The sequence below is a fragment of the Lipotes vexillifer genome, unplaced genomic scaffold, assembly GCF_000442215.2.
Source record: "Lipotes vexillifer unplaced genomic scaffold, Lipotes_vexillifer_v1.1 scaffold708, whole genome shotgun sequence".
NCBI classification, from domain to species: Eukaryota; Metazoa; Chordata; class Mammalia; order Artiodactyla; family Lipotidae; genus Lipotes; species Lipotes vexillifer.
The window spans coordinates 1,112,959-1,133,841 of NW_006781346.1; the positions used below are offsets into that span (position 1 = coordinate 1,112,959).

At 42.2% G+C, this 20,883-nt stretch overlaps 1 protein-coding gene and 1 non-coding gene across 2 annotated transcripts in view; one reads left to right on the top strand and one right to left on the bottom strand.

The window, feature by feature from the left end:
* Positions 1 to 2,679: 2,679 nt before the first annotated feature.
* On the top strand, positions 2,680 to 2,751 carry TRNAE-CUC (transfer RNA glutamic acid (anticodon CUC)). Its single transcript has one exon. It is a non-coding gene; the product is annotated as a tRNA-Glu (tRNA).
* A 4,093-nt stretch (positions 2,752 to 6,844) lies between these two features.
* HKDC1 (hexokinase domain containing 1) overlaps positions 6,845 to 20,883 on the bottom strand; it is a 42,280-nt gene continuing 28,241 nt past the window's right edge. The window contains exons 13-18 of the mRNA XM_007454570.1: positions 15,140 to 15,235; positions 14,864 to 14,963; positions 13,290 to 13,473; positions 11,204 to 11,359; positions 10,462 to 10,695; positions 6,845 to 7,791 (exon numbers count right to left, since the gene is read on the bottom strand). Of these exons, the coding sequence (XP_007454632.1) occupies positions 7,644 to 7,791; positions 10,462 to 10,695; positions 11,204 to 11,359; positions 13,290 to 13,473; positions 14,864 to 14,963; positions 15,140 to 15,235 (918 nt within the window). The 3' untranslated portion in view covers positions 6,845 to 7,643. The remainder of the gene's footprint in view (positions 7,792 to 10,461; positions 10,696 to 11,203; positions 11,360 to 13,289; positions 13,474 to 14,863; positions 14,964 to 15,139; positions 15,236 to 20,883) is intronic.

Sequence of the window (20,883 nt, forward strand, 5' to 3'; positions counted from 1 at the left end):
AAAACATTATGCTAAGTGAGAGAAGTCAGACACAAGAGGGCACATATTGTGTGATTCCACGACATGAAAATTTCAAAATAGGCAAATCCATAGAGTCAGAAAGTTGATTAGTTGTTGCCAGGGGCTGGGGGTTAGAAGAAACGGGAGTGACCGGCTAATGGGTATGGAGTTTTTAGGATGATGAAAATGTTCGGGGATTACATACTGGTGATGGTTGCACAACTTGTTAACGCTCTAAAAACCACTGAATTTTATACTTTAAGGTGGTGCATGTTACATTACATGAATTATATATAAATCTAAAAAATTTATGCAAATATATTTTTAAAAGAAGACAAAATGGATAAATTCTGGGAAAAATACAATCTACCAACTTGATTAAGAAAAAATGGAAAGCCTGCATAATCTGATTATTCAAAAAAACTGAAGCAGTAATTAAAAATCTTACCCCAAGGAAAATAAAAGGCCCAAATGGTTTTATAGGTGAGTTCCACAAAACTTTCAATGAATTCTTCCAGAGAATAAAAACTCATTCTATGAGGCTAGTATAACCCTACAAAAACAAGACAATGACAGTACAAAAAAGAAAGTTTATAAGCTCATTCCACTTATAAAGATGCAGTTCTAAATAAAATATTAGCAAATCAAATCTAACAGTTATAAAAACAGTAATGAACCATGACCAAGATGGGTCTATCTCAGGGCTGCAGGGATGGTTTAATATTATTAAACTAATAGATAGTACTCATTATTGTAAGCAATTGAGAAAAAATTAAGATATATCAATAGACATAGTAAAATAATTTGATAAATTTCAATACCTGATCATAGGAAAAGAAAGTCTTCATAAACTATGATCGAAAGAGAACTTATTTACTCTGATAAAAGTTACTCCTAAGAAAATACACAAAAATTATTCTAAATGAGGAAATGTTTGGGTATACCCTATAAAAATCAGGCACAAGACAAAGATGCTCACTAACATCACTTCCCTTCGACATTGCACTGTATGATTTAGATGGCGTAAATAAGACAAGAAGAAAATTAAAAGTGAAGAGTAGAAAGGAAGAAATAAAACTGATATTATTTGTGGATTATATGATTGTCAATACATAAAATTCAAAATAATCTAAATAACTAGAAATAATAAGATATTCCTAAATTTGATAATTGCACTGTGGTTTTGTAAGAGATTGTTGTTGTTCCCAATAAATACATGATGACTTTTTTAGGGATAAAGGGTCATGATCTTTGCAATTTACTCTTAAAGTCAATTGCATTTCTTTGCATCAGCAACCAAACAATCAGGAACTAAAAAAATTTTAAAGGACTTAGTTTATAATCACAACAAAACTACAAACTATCTAAAAATAAACCTAAGATTAAAAACAAGTGCAAGATCTATATAGGAAATTACAAAGCTTTTTGGAAAACATCAGGGAAGACATAATTTAAAAAGAGACATCCCATGTTAATGACTAGGAAGAATTAACAGTTTTAAAGAGATCATTCTCCCCAAATTGATCTATAGATGAAATACAACATCAGCACAATTACCAGAACAGCTCTTTCTTAACATCAGTCCTAAGAGACTGACAACCTACTAAGGTACTTTTAAAGAAATCAACATTCTAAGCCAGACAATGACAAATACTATATGATTTCATTTATGAGTGGAGCTTAAAGAAACAAAATGGTTCAACTACTTTGGAAAATAATTTGGCTTTTGCCTAAAAATTTAACCAAATGACCTAGCTCTTCCATTCTGAGGTATTTACCCAAGAGAAATGAAAGTATATATATCCATATAAAGACTTGTATGTATACAATGTTCATAGCTGTTTTATTTTTAATAACCAAAAACTATTGGCTATTGGAAACGACCCAAATACCCATGAAAAGGTGAATGGATAAACAAACTGTGGTATATTAACACAATGGAATACTCAGCAATAAAAGGAATGGACACTTCGTACTTGCAACAGCATGAGTGAGTCTCAAAATAAGTATGCTGAGTGAAAGAAGCTAGATCAAAAAAGTGTACCAATGTATGCTTCCATTTATATAAAATTCTAAAAAATGCAAAAGAAATTATATTAAAAACAAAGCAAATCAGTAGTTACCCAAGTATGAAGGAGGAAGAGAGGGGCAGGAAGGAGGGATTACAAAGGGTCACAAGGAAACTTTTGGTGGTTAATGTTCATTATCTTCATTGTGGTAATGATGCCATCAAATTGTATCAAATTATACACTTTAAATATACGCAATTTACTATATATCAAGGAAAAATGCTCGTTGTAGCTTGACTCTAAGAGAACAGAATAATTCCTTTTAGAGAGAAAATCCTTCTTTTTCTCTCAAAGGTGTTCATCCAAACACCTCAACAGGCCTTTTTGTTTGGGAAAAGTATGGTCCCTTGGGCTGCCCTAGGAGTGGATTGAGACCATAGGACAATCACTTACTCTGTAAAATAAAACTATAGGAAGTTTTCATTTTATGGAGGAGTCCAGAATTCACAGAAGAGGAGAAAGAAGTCTCCAGAGAAAGTGGGAAGAATCCATAAAACATGTAGCCAGCAGAGCCTATGGAGAAAGATGGCCAGTGAGAAGTTCTCTGGGGCAGGGATGGTCATAGAACTTTGATATCTAGTATTTCATATTTAAGTTTTTTCCTGGGAATTCCCTGGTGGTCCAGTGGTTAGGACTTGGCGTTCTCACTGCCAGGGCCCGGGTTCAATTCCTGATCGGGGAACTAAGATCCCCGTAAGCTGCGTGGCACGGCCAAAAAAAAATTAAAAAGTAAAAAAGTAAAATAGTTTCCTGTTGTGTGACGTAGTCCCCCTCCACAATCCCCAAACCTTTAGCTAAGTCTGTTCCTGCCGCTGGCCTTGAGTTAACGGTGTGCTGGGGAATCAAAAAGAGACAGTTCCACACAGCCGGCAAAACAAAGAGGAAGGAGCTGCAGGAATTGTGGGATCATTTGAGATGGGGGGAAGCAAACTGGAGACAGGAATTAGAGGAGTAAAGGGAAGATATAAGCATTCGCTCCAGGAACTGCTGAAATACTAGGGTAGGAGAGAGACCTCTCTGTAGTAACTGGGATGGAGAAAAAAGCCATCTTATTTAAGTATTAAAGGAAAGGGTGACTGACTCCAGGAACTGGTGAACTTGGGAACATCCAGTTAAACTCTGAACATACTTTGTGAAAGGCCACTTTAGACCATGCTAGCTACCACAGAGGTGACTTGTTAGGAACTGGGCCACAGATAGACCATGATGTGAATCGTAGACGCTGGAACTGTCCTTTGTGCTTAGTCCATCCCTGTTCTTTAGGTCAATCCCTCAAGCCATGCTGATTCCAAGTTGTCAAGAACCTACCTTTCTCCCTATCTATTTCCTTCTCATTAGGAAAAACAAAAACAAAACAAAAACAAACCTGGAAGATTTTTTAGTATTTTCACTTTCTCCTCAGCTTCATTCTTTCCCTGGCTGGACTAGAAAAGAATCCAACTCTTCTACTCTAATTGCCTCTCCTATTTCACCCCAGATATGAGCTACCAGATTCCCCTGTTATTACCCAACCTCTCCCAAGTCCCCTCCTTTCTCTAATAAAATATGGTTCACCAGGAATTTCAACTGTGAAATGGCAAGAGAGGGAATATCAAGATGTCAGAGGTGGAAGGAAGGGGTTGTGAGAAATGCATTTCCCCCAGTTGCCAGTCATTAGCCAGCCATATGTTCGGACAATAGGCTTGGAGGGACCTTAATGTTGATCATACCCATGATAAGATGGGCCCCCAACAACGGTTACCGACCTTAACACACCACCTCACACGTGTACAAACGGCTCATAGCTTATCCACATGTCCAGAGTTTAGCTTGTGTTGTTCACATGACCATGTTAGGCTGTTATAAAGTCTCCTTTTGCACATGAGGAAATTGAAGCTCAGGAAGGTTAAATAGCACACCTAGTCCTTCTGAATCCAAGCATACTGCCTCTCTGTCATCTAAGATGCTATCCCTAAATATGCCAGTTCTATTAGAACATTTTGATCAGAGATGATTAACCTGGGCCCCATGGTGAGGGGTGCGGGGGGAGGGGGGACTCTCAAAGAGAGGAGTTCATAAACTTCTCTGGAAAAGAGTTTCGACTTTATTTCAATCGCCTCTAATTGAAATTTAGCCTCTCCATCCATTATGAATGTGGGCAGCAAACCACAGTAGTTTTAGCAGCACCTGTAACTTTGTCTCCAGTGGGAACCATGGAAGTTTTCATATATGTGCTGTTGTTACAAATGTCTCAAAATACTGTTTACACTCATCAGGAAAATTATGATTGTTATTAGGTTCCTGCTGGAACTTGTCATAGAATGCATTAACAAATAAGCACATCTATTACCATACGACCACTTTAATATTCTAATAACTGTAATTCACTACCACTGACTTCCTTTGTAATCCTAGGTATTTAACGCATTTAAAAACATTCTGAGAAAGGATCCATAGGTTTCATAAGATTGCCAAAGGGGTTTATGGTGCACATGCACACACATGTGTGTGCACACATACATGCGCACACACACACAAAGATTGAGAGTTCCTGATCTAAAGGATGCAGGACATGGTCACGAATTGTGTGTTCATCTTGTTCCTGTTTACCATATTGTACTGCATATATTTATATGTCTTTCCTTCCCTGTTAGCCTGTGAGTTCTCACAAAGCAGGAATGGTACCTTACATTTCATTGGGTCCTCAGTGCCTAGAACAGGGCTTAGCATTTGTTGAACTATCATTTATAGAGTGTCTACTGTGTATAAGGCTCAAGTGCCACTGGGTGAGATAGAAGAATGGAGTGATTCAGAGGAGAGCAATAATTCATTCACGTGCTTGTTTTAGCATTTATTCATTCATTCATTTAGAGAATTGTCCAATGGCTACTTAATGCCAGCCACTGTGGTAGGCTCTGGGGACAACAGGAAGAATGAGACCCAAGTCCTTATTCTCATGGAGTGCCCATTCCAGCTAATGGAAAGAAGAGGAAACAAGAGTTCTGAAGACAGACAAGTGGGAATGAGGTCATTTGTTCTGGAGAGTCAGAATCATGGGGAAAATCCAGTTCTTAAATCTATATTCATCAGCTCTTTCCAGCCAAAAGGTTACTGGCAGAGAGTCACCACAGGGGTAGAAAATGTAGATGATCACGAAGTCCTTCCTAAGAGGATGTCTGTGGGATTTTCACAAGGACAGTTTACCTGGTTGCATGGTTGCTGGTCTTGCCTAGAAAACTTTGAGGAGAAGTTAGCCCTCCATTGCCCCGGGTGTTTCAGGGGCTGGCCTGTCCAAACATAGCAAAATGGATGTCTGCCCTCTCTGCAGTTCTGTTCTGGTTCAAGGATTCTATGATGCTATCAATTAGTCAGAATGTACAAGATTGCCTAGATACCTTGGGATAGATACCTTGGGGCTTCTCTTTCTTGTAAGAGACCAAAACTGAAAAACAAGTAGGCCAGGTGACCTTGAACCTACCAAACATGTGCTGAAAGACCAGGTTGTAGGAGAATGTGGTGGTGCAACTCCCTGAGTCTCTGGGCCAGATCACGCATCCAGGTAGGATGGCAAAGGGAGAGACCCCCAGCAGAACCAGGGGAGAGAGGGACTTGGAGCTGGGGGTGTCTTACCGAGGAAGAGGAGAACTGGGGAAATATAACAAGGACAACAAGGTTTGGGGTTGACTAAGACAAAATCTGTTAAGGTAAAACATTTTCCCAAGGAAGAATAACCTCAAAATAAAAAAACATAATTTTAACAAATCCACACAACATCTCTGCAGAGAGGTGTAACTCTAAAATACAAAAAAGTTCATTTTGGTAAATCTAGAACCTGTCCACAACAGTATCTCCATACCTGTTTCATAAATGTATGAAAAAATATTTCCCAGGGAACCTCAGCCCCCTCATCTGTCCCCAGCCTCAGCTGGCCTCTCCACTTTTTCTAAGAAAAATTTCTTGGAACACTTTATTTCAATCATGCCTCCATCCAGTAAGTATTTAATAAGAATGGCACAGCACTGAGTTCACTGGGGCAAAACAAAAATGTATCTAACAAAGAGCTTACAATCTATTAGGCCAAATAAGAAATGCATACAGATAACTCTGTGACAAGGTAGAAAGATATGGGTGGTTCAGATAAAGGGCAGAGAGGTGTGGGGTAGGTGATGAAGAGAAAGAGAGAGAGGATGTCCACTGGGAAAATGGTCAGGAACAGGCCAATTTCTTAGTTCTGGAGGGTAGAATGGAGACTGATGGGGCATGTGGGAGGGGCCGAGTTCCAGAGAGGCAGAGGTTAGTTTCGAGGGTGAAAGGACTTCTGGTCAACTCCAGCTGTTCAAAAGCAACAGCTGGGCTTCCCTGGTGGTGCAGTGGTTGAGAGTCTGCCTGCCGATGCAGGGGACACGGGTTCGTGCCCCGGTCCGAGAAGATCCCACATGCCGCGGAGCGGCTGGGCCCGTGAGCCATGGCCGCTGAGCCTGCGCGTCCGGAGCCTGTGCTCCGCAGCGGGAGAGGCCACAGCAGTGAGAGGCCCGTGTACCTCAAAAAAAAAAAAAAAAAGCAATAGCTGTAGGATCATGTGGTAAATGCCCAGTCACAGCCAGTATTCATTTAAATGAAATTCGGATAATCTGTCAAAGATATTATGGAAGATATTCCATATATTTTTCCCCTGTTGGTAAGAAGTCTGAACTAGAGAGATGCTGTCAGCAACTTCTGACTCTATGGGTCCCTCATTCCACCAACAGAGCATGAAGTTACCAAGCAAGCCTCCCAGATGAAATATTAAAACCTCATGCAAAGATTCTTGGGAAATCAAATATTTTTATTCATTTACTGGATTTCATATACCTAATAGTCCTTAAAACAACTATCATCAGCAGTGACAAAAACCACATGTAAAATGATAACAGGTGCCCCAAACAGCACCCTCCCCATCATACATGTTTACTGAGAAACAAAATCCTACAGGGTGCTGATATAACTCACTTTAAGCGTGACAAGTTTCCTACAGGGCTCCCTGGCAATCAATGCGTCTTCATCCTGGGGCTGAATACTCCAAAGTTTTTGTTCTCTCTTCACACTTGAAGTCAACATGACAAGTTAATGACAAGTTAGATTAGATCTCCAGTTAATTAAGCCCCTATCCCTCTCAAATGTGCATCCACAAGTAGATGGCTCAATCTACTACAAGCAATGGCTGAAGCATCCCCGTGGGGAATTCAGCCAGCCAGGCCACATGGGCAGATCGTGTATTTGTTTCCGAGCCCAGCAACCACGGGACCCAAAGCCATAGAGAACTAACAGCTCAGGTCTCAACTGAAAGACTTGCTGAAAGGGGATCTCTTGGGCCCAATGCTTTGATTTTATAAGTTGGCCCATCTTTGGTCCAAACATGCCAAATAGAGATGTCATTTAATACCCTTGAAAACCAGTAACAAAATGCTAAGAGTACCCAAGAACCTGGGGTTCTCTTTTGGCTATCCAGAAGGTGAAGTCAGCCAGAAGCTTGCCTGCTGGTCTCTGACCAATTCATCTGCCAGAGGAAAGGCTGGTCAGTATCCAAGGCACATGCGGCCCAACCCCAAGGGGTTCCTAGTTCTCCCTCCGTGCCTGCTGTAACCTCTTGGCCACAGCAGTGATCAGAGCTGCTCCCTTTCCACTCCCATCTTCTGACAACATGAATGTCACATCACATCGAGGAGCTAGCTCTTTCACAGTTTCCTGCAATATCCGAGAAAAGCTATAAAAAAGAAAAAGAGAAGCATCATCAGCACTTAGTTGTAGCGTGTATCAGTACTTCTTCCTTTTTATGAGTAATATTCCATTGCATAGATGGAAAATAGATTGCTTATCCACTCATCAGTTGATGGTGAGAATGTAAATTGGTGCAGCCATTATGGAAAACAGTATGGAGGCTTCTCAAAAATTAAAAATAGAACCACCATATGATCCACTAATTCCACTCCTGGGTATTCATCCAAAGGAAACAAAAACACTAATTAGAAAAGATATATGCATTCCTATGTTCACGGCAGCATTATTTACAATAGCCAAATATGGAAGCAACCCAGGTGCCCATCAATACGTGAATGGATAAAGAAGATATGGTCTATACATACACAATGGAATATTCCTCAGCCATAAAAAGAATGAAATCTTGCCATTTGCAAAAAGACGGATGGACCTAGAGGGTATTATGCTAAGTGAAATAAGTCAGACAGAGAAAGGCAAATACTACATGATTTCATTTATATGTGAAATCTGAAAAACAAAACAAATGAACAAACAGAACAGAAACAAAGTTACAGATACAGAGAACAAACTACTGGTGATTGTCACAAGGGAAGGGACTAGAGGGTTGGGCAAAATAGATGAAGGGTATTAAGAGGCACAAACTTCCAGTTATAAAATAAGTAAGTCGGGGGATATAATATACTACATAGAGAACATAGTCAATAATATTGCTATAACTTTATACAGTGACAGATGGTTACTAGACATTGTGGTGATCAATTTGTAATGTATATAAATGTCAAATAACTATGTTGTATACCTAAAACTAATATAATATTGCATGTCAACTATACTTCAATTAGAAAAAAAAGATTTGGGAAGTTGCTCTCTTTACAATGTTAAGTTTTACAATCCACTAGCATGGGATATTTTTCCATTTATTTAGGTTTTCTTTATTTCAACAATGTTTTGTAATTTTCAATGTACAAGCCTTACACTTCTTTTATTAAATTTATTACTAAGTATTTTATTCTTTTTGATGCTATTTTCTTAATTTCATTTTCAGATTATTCATTGTTAATGCATAGAAATGCAAATGATTTTTGTACACTGATCTTGCATCCTGAAACCTTGCTGAATTTGTTTCTCAGTTCCTTCCAATAGTTTTTTGTGGATTCCTTAGGATTTCTATATACAAAATCACGTCATCTGCAAAGACAGTTTTAGTTTTGCCTTTCCAATATAGATGTCTTTTATTTCTTTTTCTTGCCTAACTGCCTTGTGTAGACTCACCCTTGATTTTCTGCTTGAGGTCACATATTTTTGGTCTGGTTCCTATAAGCCTCTCCCTTGAATCAAAACTTGACTGAGAGACAAAACCACACAACCATCTGGAGGCAGTGCTAGAAGCAGTACAGTGTTGAACAGCAGTGGCAAGAGTGGACATCCTTGTCTTGATGCTAATTTTAAGGGAAAAGCATCCAGTGTCTCGCCCGTAAGTATGATGTCAGCTGTGGGTTTTTCACAGATGCTTTTATCAGATTAAAGAAGCTCCCTTATTCCTAGTGTGTTGAGTGCTAGATTTTATCAACTGCTTTGTCTGCACCTATTGAAATGATCATGTGGTTTCTGTCCCTTGGTCAGGTCTTGGTTCAAAGGAAGAGGCTTGTAGGAACCACACCAAAAATATGTGACCCCCAAGGGGAAAAACAAGAAAAGATACTAGTCAGTTATTCTGGATAATTAGTCAGCATCATAGGAAGGGCTAAGAATCAAGGATTACAGTAATAATATGCTCATGTATACATTTCAGCTGGATTGGAAATGTTTATAAGCTTGCTAATACCTTTCTTCATTGCCAAAACAAAATATAAAACATTAAATAAAAATAAAAGCTTTCACTGCGGGGCTTCCCTGGTGGCGCAGTGGTTGAGAGTCCGCCTGCCAATGCAGGGGACACGGGTTCGTGCCCCGGTCCGCGAAGATCCCACATGCCGCGGAGCAGCTGGGCCCGTGAGCCATGGTCGCTGGGCCTGCGCGTCCGGAGCCTGTGCTCCATGGTGGGAGAGGCCACAGCAGTGGGAGGCCCGCGTACCGCAAAAAAAAAAAAAAAAGCTTTCACTGCCACCTTTTTGATGTGCCACGTAGTCTACAGACACTATTTGACTTAATTCTCCTGACAACCTATGGGGTAGGTATGATTTTTGTCACCATTTTAGAGATAAAGAATTAGGGTCAAAGGGGGTAAGAAACTGGCCCTGGGCCCCCCAGCTTCTAACTGGTGGAGCCAGGATTCAAACTCACTCTTAATCCTTCTGCCTCCTGACTCTGAGCTCATACTTGTCACATGCTGTGTACTGTGCAAAATAGTCAGTTCTCATTGCTCCCCATGAGGTCAGGTGAGACTGTGTTAATAATAATCACCTGTATTTACTGAGCACTGTGTAAAGCACTTTTCATGTAGGAACTCACTCAACCCTGATGCAGGCCTAGGAGGCAGAGATTATTACTGCCTGCCTGTTACAGATGAGGAGCCTGGGGTTCAGAGAGGGTGGTGAACACCCCACATCATAGCACTAGGAAGCAGAGCCCCCAGGGCCTGCACTTTGTCTGTCAGATTCACCAGGGTCCACACTCAGCCTCAGCATCCCCACCCCGGCCTCTCTGGAGCACTCACTGCGGGTGCAGCTTGTACAGGGTGCCATCCACACCCACGGTGATCTTCAGGTGTTCAAACCCCTGGTCTTCCCTCCTCTTCTCCACGATGGCGGCCAGGCCGGCACCGCAGAGCTCGGCCGCCCGCCGGGACACAGCTCCGCACACCTCCTTCACCACGATGCTGTCCTCACACGTGCTGTCCAGGCCAAGCTGCTGCAGGATCTTCCTGACCTGGAGGAGGGCCAGCCGATCGCTGCAGGCAAGCAGAGCAGGATGTCAGGACTTATTCCTGGGGTCCTAGAACACGCTCCGCAGGGCTCACGGGCCCCCATCCCTGGATGCTCAAGCGGGAGGGAGAAGAAAATGACCCAAGCAATGGTAAGATTGGAGCAGGATGCCTGAGAAGCTGAGATTCAAGAAGGTCTGCCACCCCCAGGAAGTCCCATCATCGTTAAAGAATAAAGTGTGAGCACATCATCTTTTCAGGATCAAAAGAGGATCATTTTTTAGCCTAAGCTAACTCCTGTGTAACCATTTAGGAACCTCAGGGCCCAGACAGGCTGCTGGACCCTCAGCTGGGTGCTGTGGTCCTGATACAGCTGGAGAGAGGGAGCAACCCCAGGAGGCAACCCTATGCCCAGCCAGGCCCTTACTCTTTCTATTTTTAAATTTCAAATCTGCTGGAAACTGGTGTGACAGCGGCACATCCAACATAGGGCCTGTCACATCAAGCCGAGCAGGTGAAATTGATCACGAGTCACCTTTCAATTTGAGACAAGAACTTGGTTTCAAAGATGCCCCTGGTCCGGAGACGCTCTGAAATCTGCCCTCTGAAGAGAAGACCCTGCTTGGTCAAGTCAATCAGGATCTGCCGCACGATCTCCCCTAGGTACATCCCACTGGTCATTTTCTCGTATCTGTTTAGAGAAGAGGGATACGGTGGGCGAGAGCAGGAAAATCAGTGCTGGTGAGTGGTGTGATCCGAAGGGATCAGAAGTCAGAGTGTGGAAGGCATGCCATTGGCATCCACCAGCTGCCTGGGTTGCAGTGGGTCAGAGTGGGCAGCAGGCCCAGAGAAGTGCATGCGGGAGACAGTATGATGTGGGAAGACCAGGCTTTGGAGCCATATTGAGCAAGAACTAGGTCCCAGCTCTGCCACACATTAGCTGCATGACCTGAGCAAGCACTTTAAACCATCATCTATAAAACAGGGAGCAAAACCCTGACCCCACAAGACTGTTGGGAGGCAACCGTCTGGTGCACAGTAGACACTAAGCTAAAGTGAGTCCCTTTCCTGGCCCCAAAGCTAGTTCTCCTTGGCTTTGTATTTGAAGAAATCTGTTCCACCAGAGCTTCTGCTCCATGAGATAACACATTCAAACTGTATGCACACACCAAGGGTGGTCCAAAATGTTAGCTCCCTTCCCCCTTTCTATCAGGCTGTGAGCTCCAAGGCAGAAGGTGCAAGAGAAAAAGGAGCTTTGCAACCGACAGGCACTGATCAGGCACGCTGCGCAGGTATGTGTGACAGTATTAATAACAATGATGCAGAGCTGGACTGCCACTGCCTGCAGGGTCAAATGGAAATCTGAGTGTGCCTGAGACTTACGTGCTGGACTTGTGTTCTCTTAACTGCTCAGGACCTATTCAGTCTAAAGAACTGACACTTAGACAAATAATGGTGACAGCAGGTGAATTCAAGTATATTGCCCCCTTAAACTCTCACTCCAAAAACGTGAGCTTCCAGTGGATTCAGACATAAAACTTGGATGCCCCAACTTGGGATTTCGAGATAAGGCCCTTTATTAAGGTCCCTTGTGTTTTGGTCCCTGGTTCAGCTGGGCTTACCACAATTCATCTGCCTCCCACCTACAAAGACAAGTGCCAAAGGAAGATGAGAGACCACCAGGGCCGGTCTTGGGCTTGAGTTTTCTCAGTTCAACAGTCAGCGAGGCACACTGTGGCCCAGGCATCCCATTACATTTCCTATCTGCTCAAATTTTCCACTTGGATATCATCCATCAGGACAAATGTACATTTTCATCTTATATTATATAATAAGACACTGGGTTTAGCTTTGACAAAGACCATATGGCCTAACAGTAAAACATTTACTATCTGGTCCTTTACAGAAAAAGTTTGCCAACCCCTGTCGTAATGGATGGGCTCAGGCTAATGATCAATCCACCATACGCTAGCTCTATCCCTGTCTACCCCTTTCTCTCCTATTCAAGAAGGTATGTGAGAATGCAAGTGAAAATGTACTCTGTTTTGTGTTTTTTTTAAACCATCATTATTTTCAGTATTTTTAGTATGGTTATCAATTGCAATACACCTCACAAAGTGACTGTGACCCATGCTGGAACACGTCGTCATGGCTGAGAACCAGGGCTCCCATCCATCACCTGCAGCCACTTCCCCACGCCCAGAACAACAGAGATCACCAACCTGGCAGCTTGCTCTTGAAAGACTAAGGATGTTGACCTCTAAACTGGATGTACTAGAAGCCCATCTTGAGAGGGCCCAGTAAGTCACCATGTCCCAGCTCTGTGACACCCAGTCCATAGTGAATGGACTTTTCTGACAACCTCTGCCTCACTTCCAAAGCCACCACTAGAACTTATGGTACATTGTGGAATTAGAAAAAGGCTCACCTTCTTTCTCTTTGTTGGAAACTTGTCATAACTTTATGCTTTTGTTCAAATAAGACATTTCACTAACATCTGATGGAGAGTTGTCATAAATATACAAACTATGGTGTCTGCAACATGAAAATGGCGCCCCCTTAGATCTGCTGAAGTCGTACACTGCACAACCTGCATAAATGCACACATCTGCCCTCCTCACCTCTGTTTGCCAGGATTCAAGGACCCCTCGTCCACCTCCTTGTCGTACTGGGTCCGGATGTCATCTAGGCAGCCATTATCTCCGAATCCTCCCCACTCTGTGTTTATGCACATCTTCCCTTCATCCCCTTCCACCAGTTCAATGTTCCTCATCTCCTCCATGTAGCACATGTTGCTGCCTGTTCCTAAAAGGTCAAGATGGGACTTTAGTCTTCAAAAGACACCACTACGTCTTAAAGAGCCAGCAGGGTACAGTAGATAGGAATTTAGGTTTGGAGTCAGATACAACTGGGTGTGGACTCTAGCTTTACACTCATAGCTGGGTGACCCTAGACAAGTATCTCATCTTTCAGGGAGCCAATTACTTCACCTGTAAAAAGGAAATAATAACTGCTTTATAGATTTGTTATAAAGAAAAAAAATGAGACAATGCTCGTAAGTTTCCTTCACATAGAATTGGTACCTATGATATCATTATCCTCGTCCTCCTTCTCCTCATGATTATTGATAAGCCACAGGCACACCAAGTAAGCTCCAAGCAGTAACAGAATTAGCAGTCAGAGCTGGAAGGGACCATGAGGAATCATCTGGTCTTGGATAAGAAGACACTTGGCATCTGAAAGCCACCCTCTTCTCCTTTGTCCATGACCTGGTCTCAGAACTATTCTCAACACAACAGTCCAGGCAACTATTATCATCAATCAAACAAATCTTACCTCTTTGTCCTCCTAGATCTAGCCCAGCCCTTCCCACAGATGAGGAAGCTCAAGCCCAGAGAGAATAAGCAACCTGCCCAAGGTCACAAAGTAGGTAAGTGCTACAGTGAGATGAAACCTCTTAGGTGGCATTGAAGACATCTCAATATATCCCCATCTCCTGTTCTATGTACTACTTAAACTCAGGAAGCCCAGACAACCAGCTGGAACAACTTGCCCAGATTCTGTGATTACTTAACCTGTGCCTGTCACTGAGAACACCCATCACCCCTGTCTCCACCTGTTCAAATACCACCTGCCCCCTCACCTGTTAGAGTATCCCCCTGGAATCGACCCTTACCCTTAAACACTGCCAGACTTTTCCAAAAGACCCTTAAAAGGCCTACATCATACCTCAGGCCACTCCCTTCTTCTCTCCTAGGTTTCTTTCCATCTCTTCTCCATCCTGTGCATCCTGACAGCCAGAAGAGGTCAGAGAACAGAGGAGGTGCATATTGGAGCCAACATGAAAATCTAGCTCCCTCAGCCCCGTGCCAACCTGATCCAACTGGGGTCTCCTTCCTCCCAGAATAATCTGCCCCAAGGCGCTAATTTGAAAGTCCCCTCTTTCTATGTTATTCTCCTTCCTCAACAGAAAGGAAAACCTTGGCTTAGGACCCTTAGGGAAAAAGATGTTAAGTAAAGATTTGGGAATTAGGAGACCTGGAATCCCAACCTTAACTTTGTCTCTACTTTGGAGAAAGCTGGCTTCAGAACCTCTACGTAATGGAACAATGGCCCCCTGCCCTTCACTATGTTAAAAGGGAACCTCTAAAAGATCAGATGGGAGTAGGCCAATAGGACATGCCTGATCACTTACCTGCAATCAGGCCAACCTCACAATTACGATCTTCATAGCCACAGGTCATCATGGTCCCCACTGTGTCATTCACAACTGCGACTATGTCCAGGTCAAACTCCTGCAAAGGAAGCAGCTCTACTATAAGTAGGATGTACAAGCCAAACAGGCTCAGGAGGGGCACATCAGCCTGATGTGGGCAGAGGCCAGAGTCACAGGGCTGGGTATAGGATGGCAGAGCAGAGGGGCCTCGGGGAAGGGGCAAGGTCAGGCATGAGCCTTAACACCATAACGTACATTTCTCCTCTTGATGGCTTCCCTGAGCATGTCCACCACATCTTCCCCTTCACAGTCAGTAGCCTTGAAGCCTTTGGTCCACTCAATGAGTGTTCCCTGTAAGAAAGGAGGGCAAATTCATTTGCGCAATAGTTTGCTGGGACCACTACACAATCTCAGCATCAAATAGATGCAAGGCACTATAGCTGACAGGTAGTCAAATGCTTTTGACTGTGCTTCCATCTATAGCCCTAACACTGGGAACAGAGGTGCCACAGAGCGTGATCTCAGACAAGGTCTACTGCTGAGGAATAATTGCAGCAATTCATATTTATCAAGGGTCAACTCATGTTCCCTGGCCATGACTGCACAGAACAAAGGCCAGTTCTAATCTACCCAATCAATCACATCTTTGTGATTAAAGATAAAGCTGCAAAAGGTTCATCAAAGCATTGTTTCACAGGAAAAACTAGAGGCATCCTGTCATTCCAACAATATGGATCTATCATCTTGTACATCAATATAGGAAATGCTCTACAACCATAAAAACATAATGCTTTAAGAGACGTTAGATGTTAGAGAAAGATGCTCACCATACACTGGTAAGTGAACTCACATTAAACAGATATAGATGGTGAATTATTCTACTATTATTTTAAAACTCACACACACTCAAATCTGGAAAAAGGCCTGGAACAATGCACACACCAGGGGGTTGACAGTGGTTCCCTCTGTGTACAAGATTACTGGTACCTTTTAGTCTCTCCTTTTTGCTTGCCTATATTTTCTAATTTTCCTAAAATTAGCATGTATAATTTTTATTAATTTTTTTTTGAATTTTACATTTTTAATACAGCAGGTTCTTATTAGTTACCTATTTTATACATATTAGTGTATATATGTCAATCCCAATGTGCCAATTCATCCCCCTCCACCACTTCCCCCCCTTGGTGTCCATACGTTTGTTATCTACATCTGTGTCTCTATTTCTGCCTTGCAAACCAGTTCACTCTAGATTCCACATATATGCGTTAATGTACGATACTTGATTTTCTCTTTCTACTTACTTCACTCTGCATGACAGTCTCCAGGTCTATCCACATCTCTGCAAATGACCCAATTTAATTCTTTTTTATGGATGAGTAATATTCCATTGTATATATGTACCACACCTAAGTCTCTCTTTTGGGAACTAGTGGTTACCAGAAGGGTGAGGAGTGAGGAGAGGGGCAAAATAGGTGAAAGGGATTAAGAGGTATAAACTACTAGGTATAAAATAAATAAGTTACAAGGATGTAATGTACAGCACAGAGAATATAGTCAATATTTTATAATAACCTTGCATGGAGTATAAGCTATAAAAATATTAAATTACTATGTTGTACACCTGAAACTAATATAATATTGTAAATCAACTATACTTCAATTTTTAAGTCTCTCTTTTTTCTCCCCAGCCATCAGTGGCTTTGCTCCCAGGTGTCCATTGGTCTTCCCTCCTTCTTAGCTGTGTCTTCATGAACCTGTCAGAACTGCTGGGAGAGAGGCCTGAAGGCCCAGTGTCCTGGGTCAGGAGGTGCACCTGTGCCCTGGATCATTCAGGACCATGGACAACTGCACACAGCTTCCTCCTTCCCATGTGTATTAATTTTTTCCCAATATCTTTATTGGAGTATAATTGCTCTACAATGGTGCATTAGCTTCTGCTATATAACAAAGTGAATCAGCTATATATATACATATATCCCCATATCCCCTCTCTCTTGCATCTCCCTCCTACCCTACCTATCCCACCCCTCTAGGTGGTCACAAAGCTGATCTCCCTGTGCTAGGCGGCTTCTTCCCACCAGCCATCCATTCTACATCTAGTAGTATATATATGTCCATGCCACTTTCTCACCTCATCCCAGCCCATCCCTCCCCCTCCCCGTGTCCTCAAGTCCACTCTCCACATCCACGTCTTTATTACTGTCTTGCCCTTAGGTTCTTCAGAAAAAAAAATTTTTTTAAGACTCCATATATATGTGTTAGCATACAGTATTTGTTTTTCTCTGTCCGACTTACTTCACTCTGTATGACAGACTCTAGGTGCATCCACCTCACTACAAATAACTCAATTTTGTTTCTTTTTATGGCTGAGTAATATTCCATTGTATATATGTGCCACACCTTCTTTATACATTCATGTGTAGATGGACACTTAGGTTGCTTCCATGTCCTGGCTACTGTAAATAGTGCTGCAGTGAACACTGTGGTACATGACTCTTTCTGAATTATAGTTTTCTCAGGGTATATGCCCAGTAGTGGGATTGCTGGGTCACATGGTAGTTCTATTTCTAGTTGTTGTTGTTTTTCTTAATTTTTATTCGGGCATAATTGCTTTACAATGGTGTGTTAGTTTCTGCTTTATAACAAAGTGAATCAGCTATACATATACATATATCCCCATATTTCCTCCCTCTTGCATCTCCCTCCCATCCTCCCTATCCCACCCCTCTAGGTGGTCACAAAGCACCGAGCTGATCTCCCTGTGCTATGCAGCTGCTAACCACTAGCTATCTATTTTACATTTGGTAGTGTATATATGCCCATGCCACTCTCTCACTTCATCCCAGCTTACCCTTCCCCCTCCCCATGTCCTCAAGTCCATACTCTACGTCTGCGTCTTTATTCCTGTCCTGCCCCTAGGTTCTTCAAGACCATTTTTTTTTTTTAAGATTCCATATATATGAGCTGGCATACAGTGTTTGTTTTTCTCTGTCTTACTTCACTCTGTATGACAGTCTCTAGGTCCATCCACCTCACTACAAATAACTCAATTTCATTTCTTCTTATGGCTGGGTAATATTCCACTGTATATATGTGCCACACCTTCTTTATCCATTCATCTGTCGATGGACACTTAGGTTGCTTCCATGTCCTGGCTATTGTAAATGGTGCTGCAATGAACATCATGGTACATGACTCTTTTTGAATTACGGTTTTCTCAGGGTATATGCCCAGTAGTGGGATTTCTGTGTCGTATGGTAGTCCTGTTTCTACTTTTTTAAGGAACCTCCATACTGTTCTCCATAGTGGCTGTATCAATTTACATTCCCACCAACAGTGCAAGAGGGTTCCCTTTTCTCCACACCCTCTCCAGCATTTATTGTTTGTAGATTTTTTGATGATGGCCATTCTGACTGGTGTGAGGTGATACCTCATTGTAGTTTTGATTTGCATTTCTCTAATGATTAATGATGTTGAGCATCCTTTCATGTGTTTGTTGGCAATCTGTATATCTTCTTTGGAGAAACGTCTATTTAGGTCTTCTGCCCATTTTTGGAATGGGTTGTGTTTTTAATACTGAGTTGCATGAGCTGCTTATAAATTTGGGAGATTAATCCTTTGTCAGTTGCTTCATTTGCAAATATTTTCTCTCAATCTAAGGGTTGTCTTTTCGTCTTGTTTATGGTTTCCTTTGCTGTCTAAAAGCTTTTAAGTTTCATTAGGTCCCATTTGTTTATTTTTGTTTTCATTTCCCTTTCTCTAGGAGGTGGGTCAAAAAGGATCTTGCTGTGATTTATGTCATAGAGTGTTCTGCCTATGTTTTCCTCTAAGAGTTTGATAGTTTCTGGCCTTACATTTAGGTCTTTAATCCATTTTGAGCTTATTTTTGTGTATGGTGTTAGGGAGTGATCTAATCTCATACTTTTACATGTACCTGTCCAGTTTTCCCAGCACCACTTATTGAAGAGGCTGTCCTTTCTCCACTGTACATTCCTGCCTCCTTTATCAAAGATAAGGTGACCATATGTGCGTGGGTTTATCTCTGGGCTTTCTATCCTATTCCATTGATCTATATTTCTGTTTTTGTGCCAGTATCATACTGTCTTGATTACTGTAGCTTTGTAGTATAGTCTGAAGTCAGGGAGCCTGATTCCTCCAGCTCCGTTTTTCTTTCTCAAGATTGCTTTGGCTATTCGGGGTCTTTTGTGTCTCCAGAGAAATTGGGAAATTTTTTGCTCTAGTTCTGTGAAAAATGCCATTGGTAGTTTGATAGGGAATGCATTGAATCTGCAGATTGCTTTGGGCAGTATAGTCATTTTCACAATGTTGATTCTTCCAATCCAAGAACATGGGATATCTCTCCAGTATCATCTTTTTTATTCTTTTTTTTTTTTTTTTGCGGTACGCGGGCCTCTCACTGTTGTGGCGTCTCCCGTTGCAGAGCACAGGCTCCGGATGCGTGGGCTCAGCGGCCATGGCCCATGGGCCCAGCTGCTCCACAGCATGTAGGATCTTCCCGGACCGGGGCATGAACCCGTGTCCCCTGCATCGGCAGGCGGACTCCCAACCACTGCGCCACTAGGGAAGCCCCTGTTTGTATAATCTTTAATTTCTTTCATCAGTGTCTTATAGTTTTCTGCATACAGGTCTTTTGTCTCCTTAGGTAGGTTTATTCCTAGGTATTTGATTCTTTTTGTTGCAATGGTAAATGGGAGTGTTTCCTTAATTTCTCTTTCAGATTTTTCATCATTAGTGTAGAGGAATACAAGAGATTTCTGTGCATTATTTTGTATCCTGCTACTTTAAGAAATTCACTGATTAGCTCTAGTAGTTTTCTGGTAGCATCTTCAGGATTCTCTATGTATAGTGTCATGTCATCTGCAAACAGTGACAGCTTTACTTCTTTTCTGATTTGGATTCCTTTTATTTCTTTTTCTTCTCTGACTGCTGTGGCTAAAACTTCCAAAACTATGTTGAATAACAGTGGTGACAGTGGGCAACCTTGTCTTTTTCCTAATCTTAGTGGAAATGGTTTCAATTTTTCACCACTGAGAACAATGTTTGCTATGGGTTTGTCATATATGGCCTTTATTATGTTGAGGTAAGATTCCTCTATGCCTACTTTCTGGAGAGTTTTTATCATAAATGGGTGTTGAATTTTGTCAAAAGTTTTTTCTGGGCTTCCCTGGTGGTGCAGTGGTTGAGAGTCCGCCTGCCGATGCAGGGGACACGGGTTCGTGCCCCGGTCCGGGAAGATCCCACATGCTGCGGAGCAGCTAGGCCCGTGAGCCATGGCCCCTGAGCCTGCGCATCCGGAACCTGTGCTCCGAAACGGGAGAGGCCACAACAGTGAGAGGCCCGCGTACCACAAAAAAAAAAAAAAAAAAGTGTGATTACATACAATAAAATATCACTCAGCTTTAAAAAGGAAGGAAATTCTACGTGGATGAGCCTTGAGAACATTATGCTAAGTGAAATAAGCCAGTCACAAAATAACACAATACTGTTATGATTCTATTTATATGAGGTACCTAGAATAGTCAAATTTATAGAGACAGAGAGTAAAATAAAGGTTACCAGGGGCTGGGAGAGAGGCAAATGAGGAGTTATTGTTTAATGGGTATAGAGTTTCAGTTTGAGAAGATGAAAGAGTTCGAAAGATGGATAGTGGTGACAGTTTCATAACAATGTGAGTGTACTTAATGCCACAGTACACTTGTACTTTTTAAGTGTACCAGTGTACACTTAAAAACAGTCAAAGTGGTAAATGTTATATCTATTTTACCACAATAAAAAATGGTAAAATAGGGCTTCCCTGGTGGCGCAGTGGTTGAGAGTCCGCCTGCCGATGCAGGGGACACGGGTTCGTGCCCCAGTCCAGGAAGATCCCACGTGCCGCGGAGCCGCTGGGCCCATGAGCCATGGCCGCTGAGCCTGTGCATCTGGAGCCTGTGCTCCGCAACGGGAGAGGCCACAACAGTGAGAGGCCCGCGTACAGA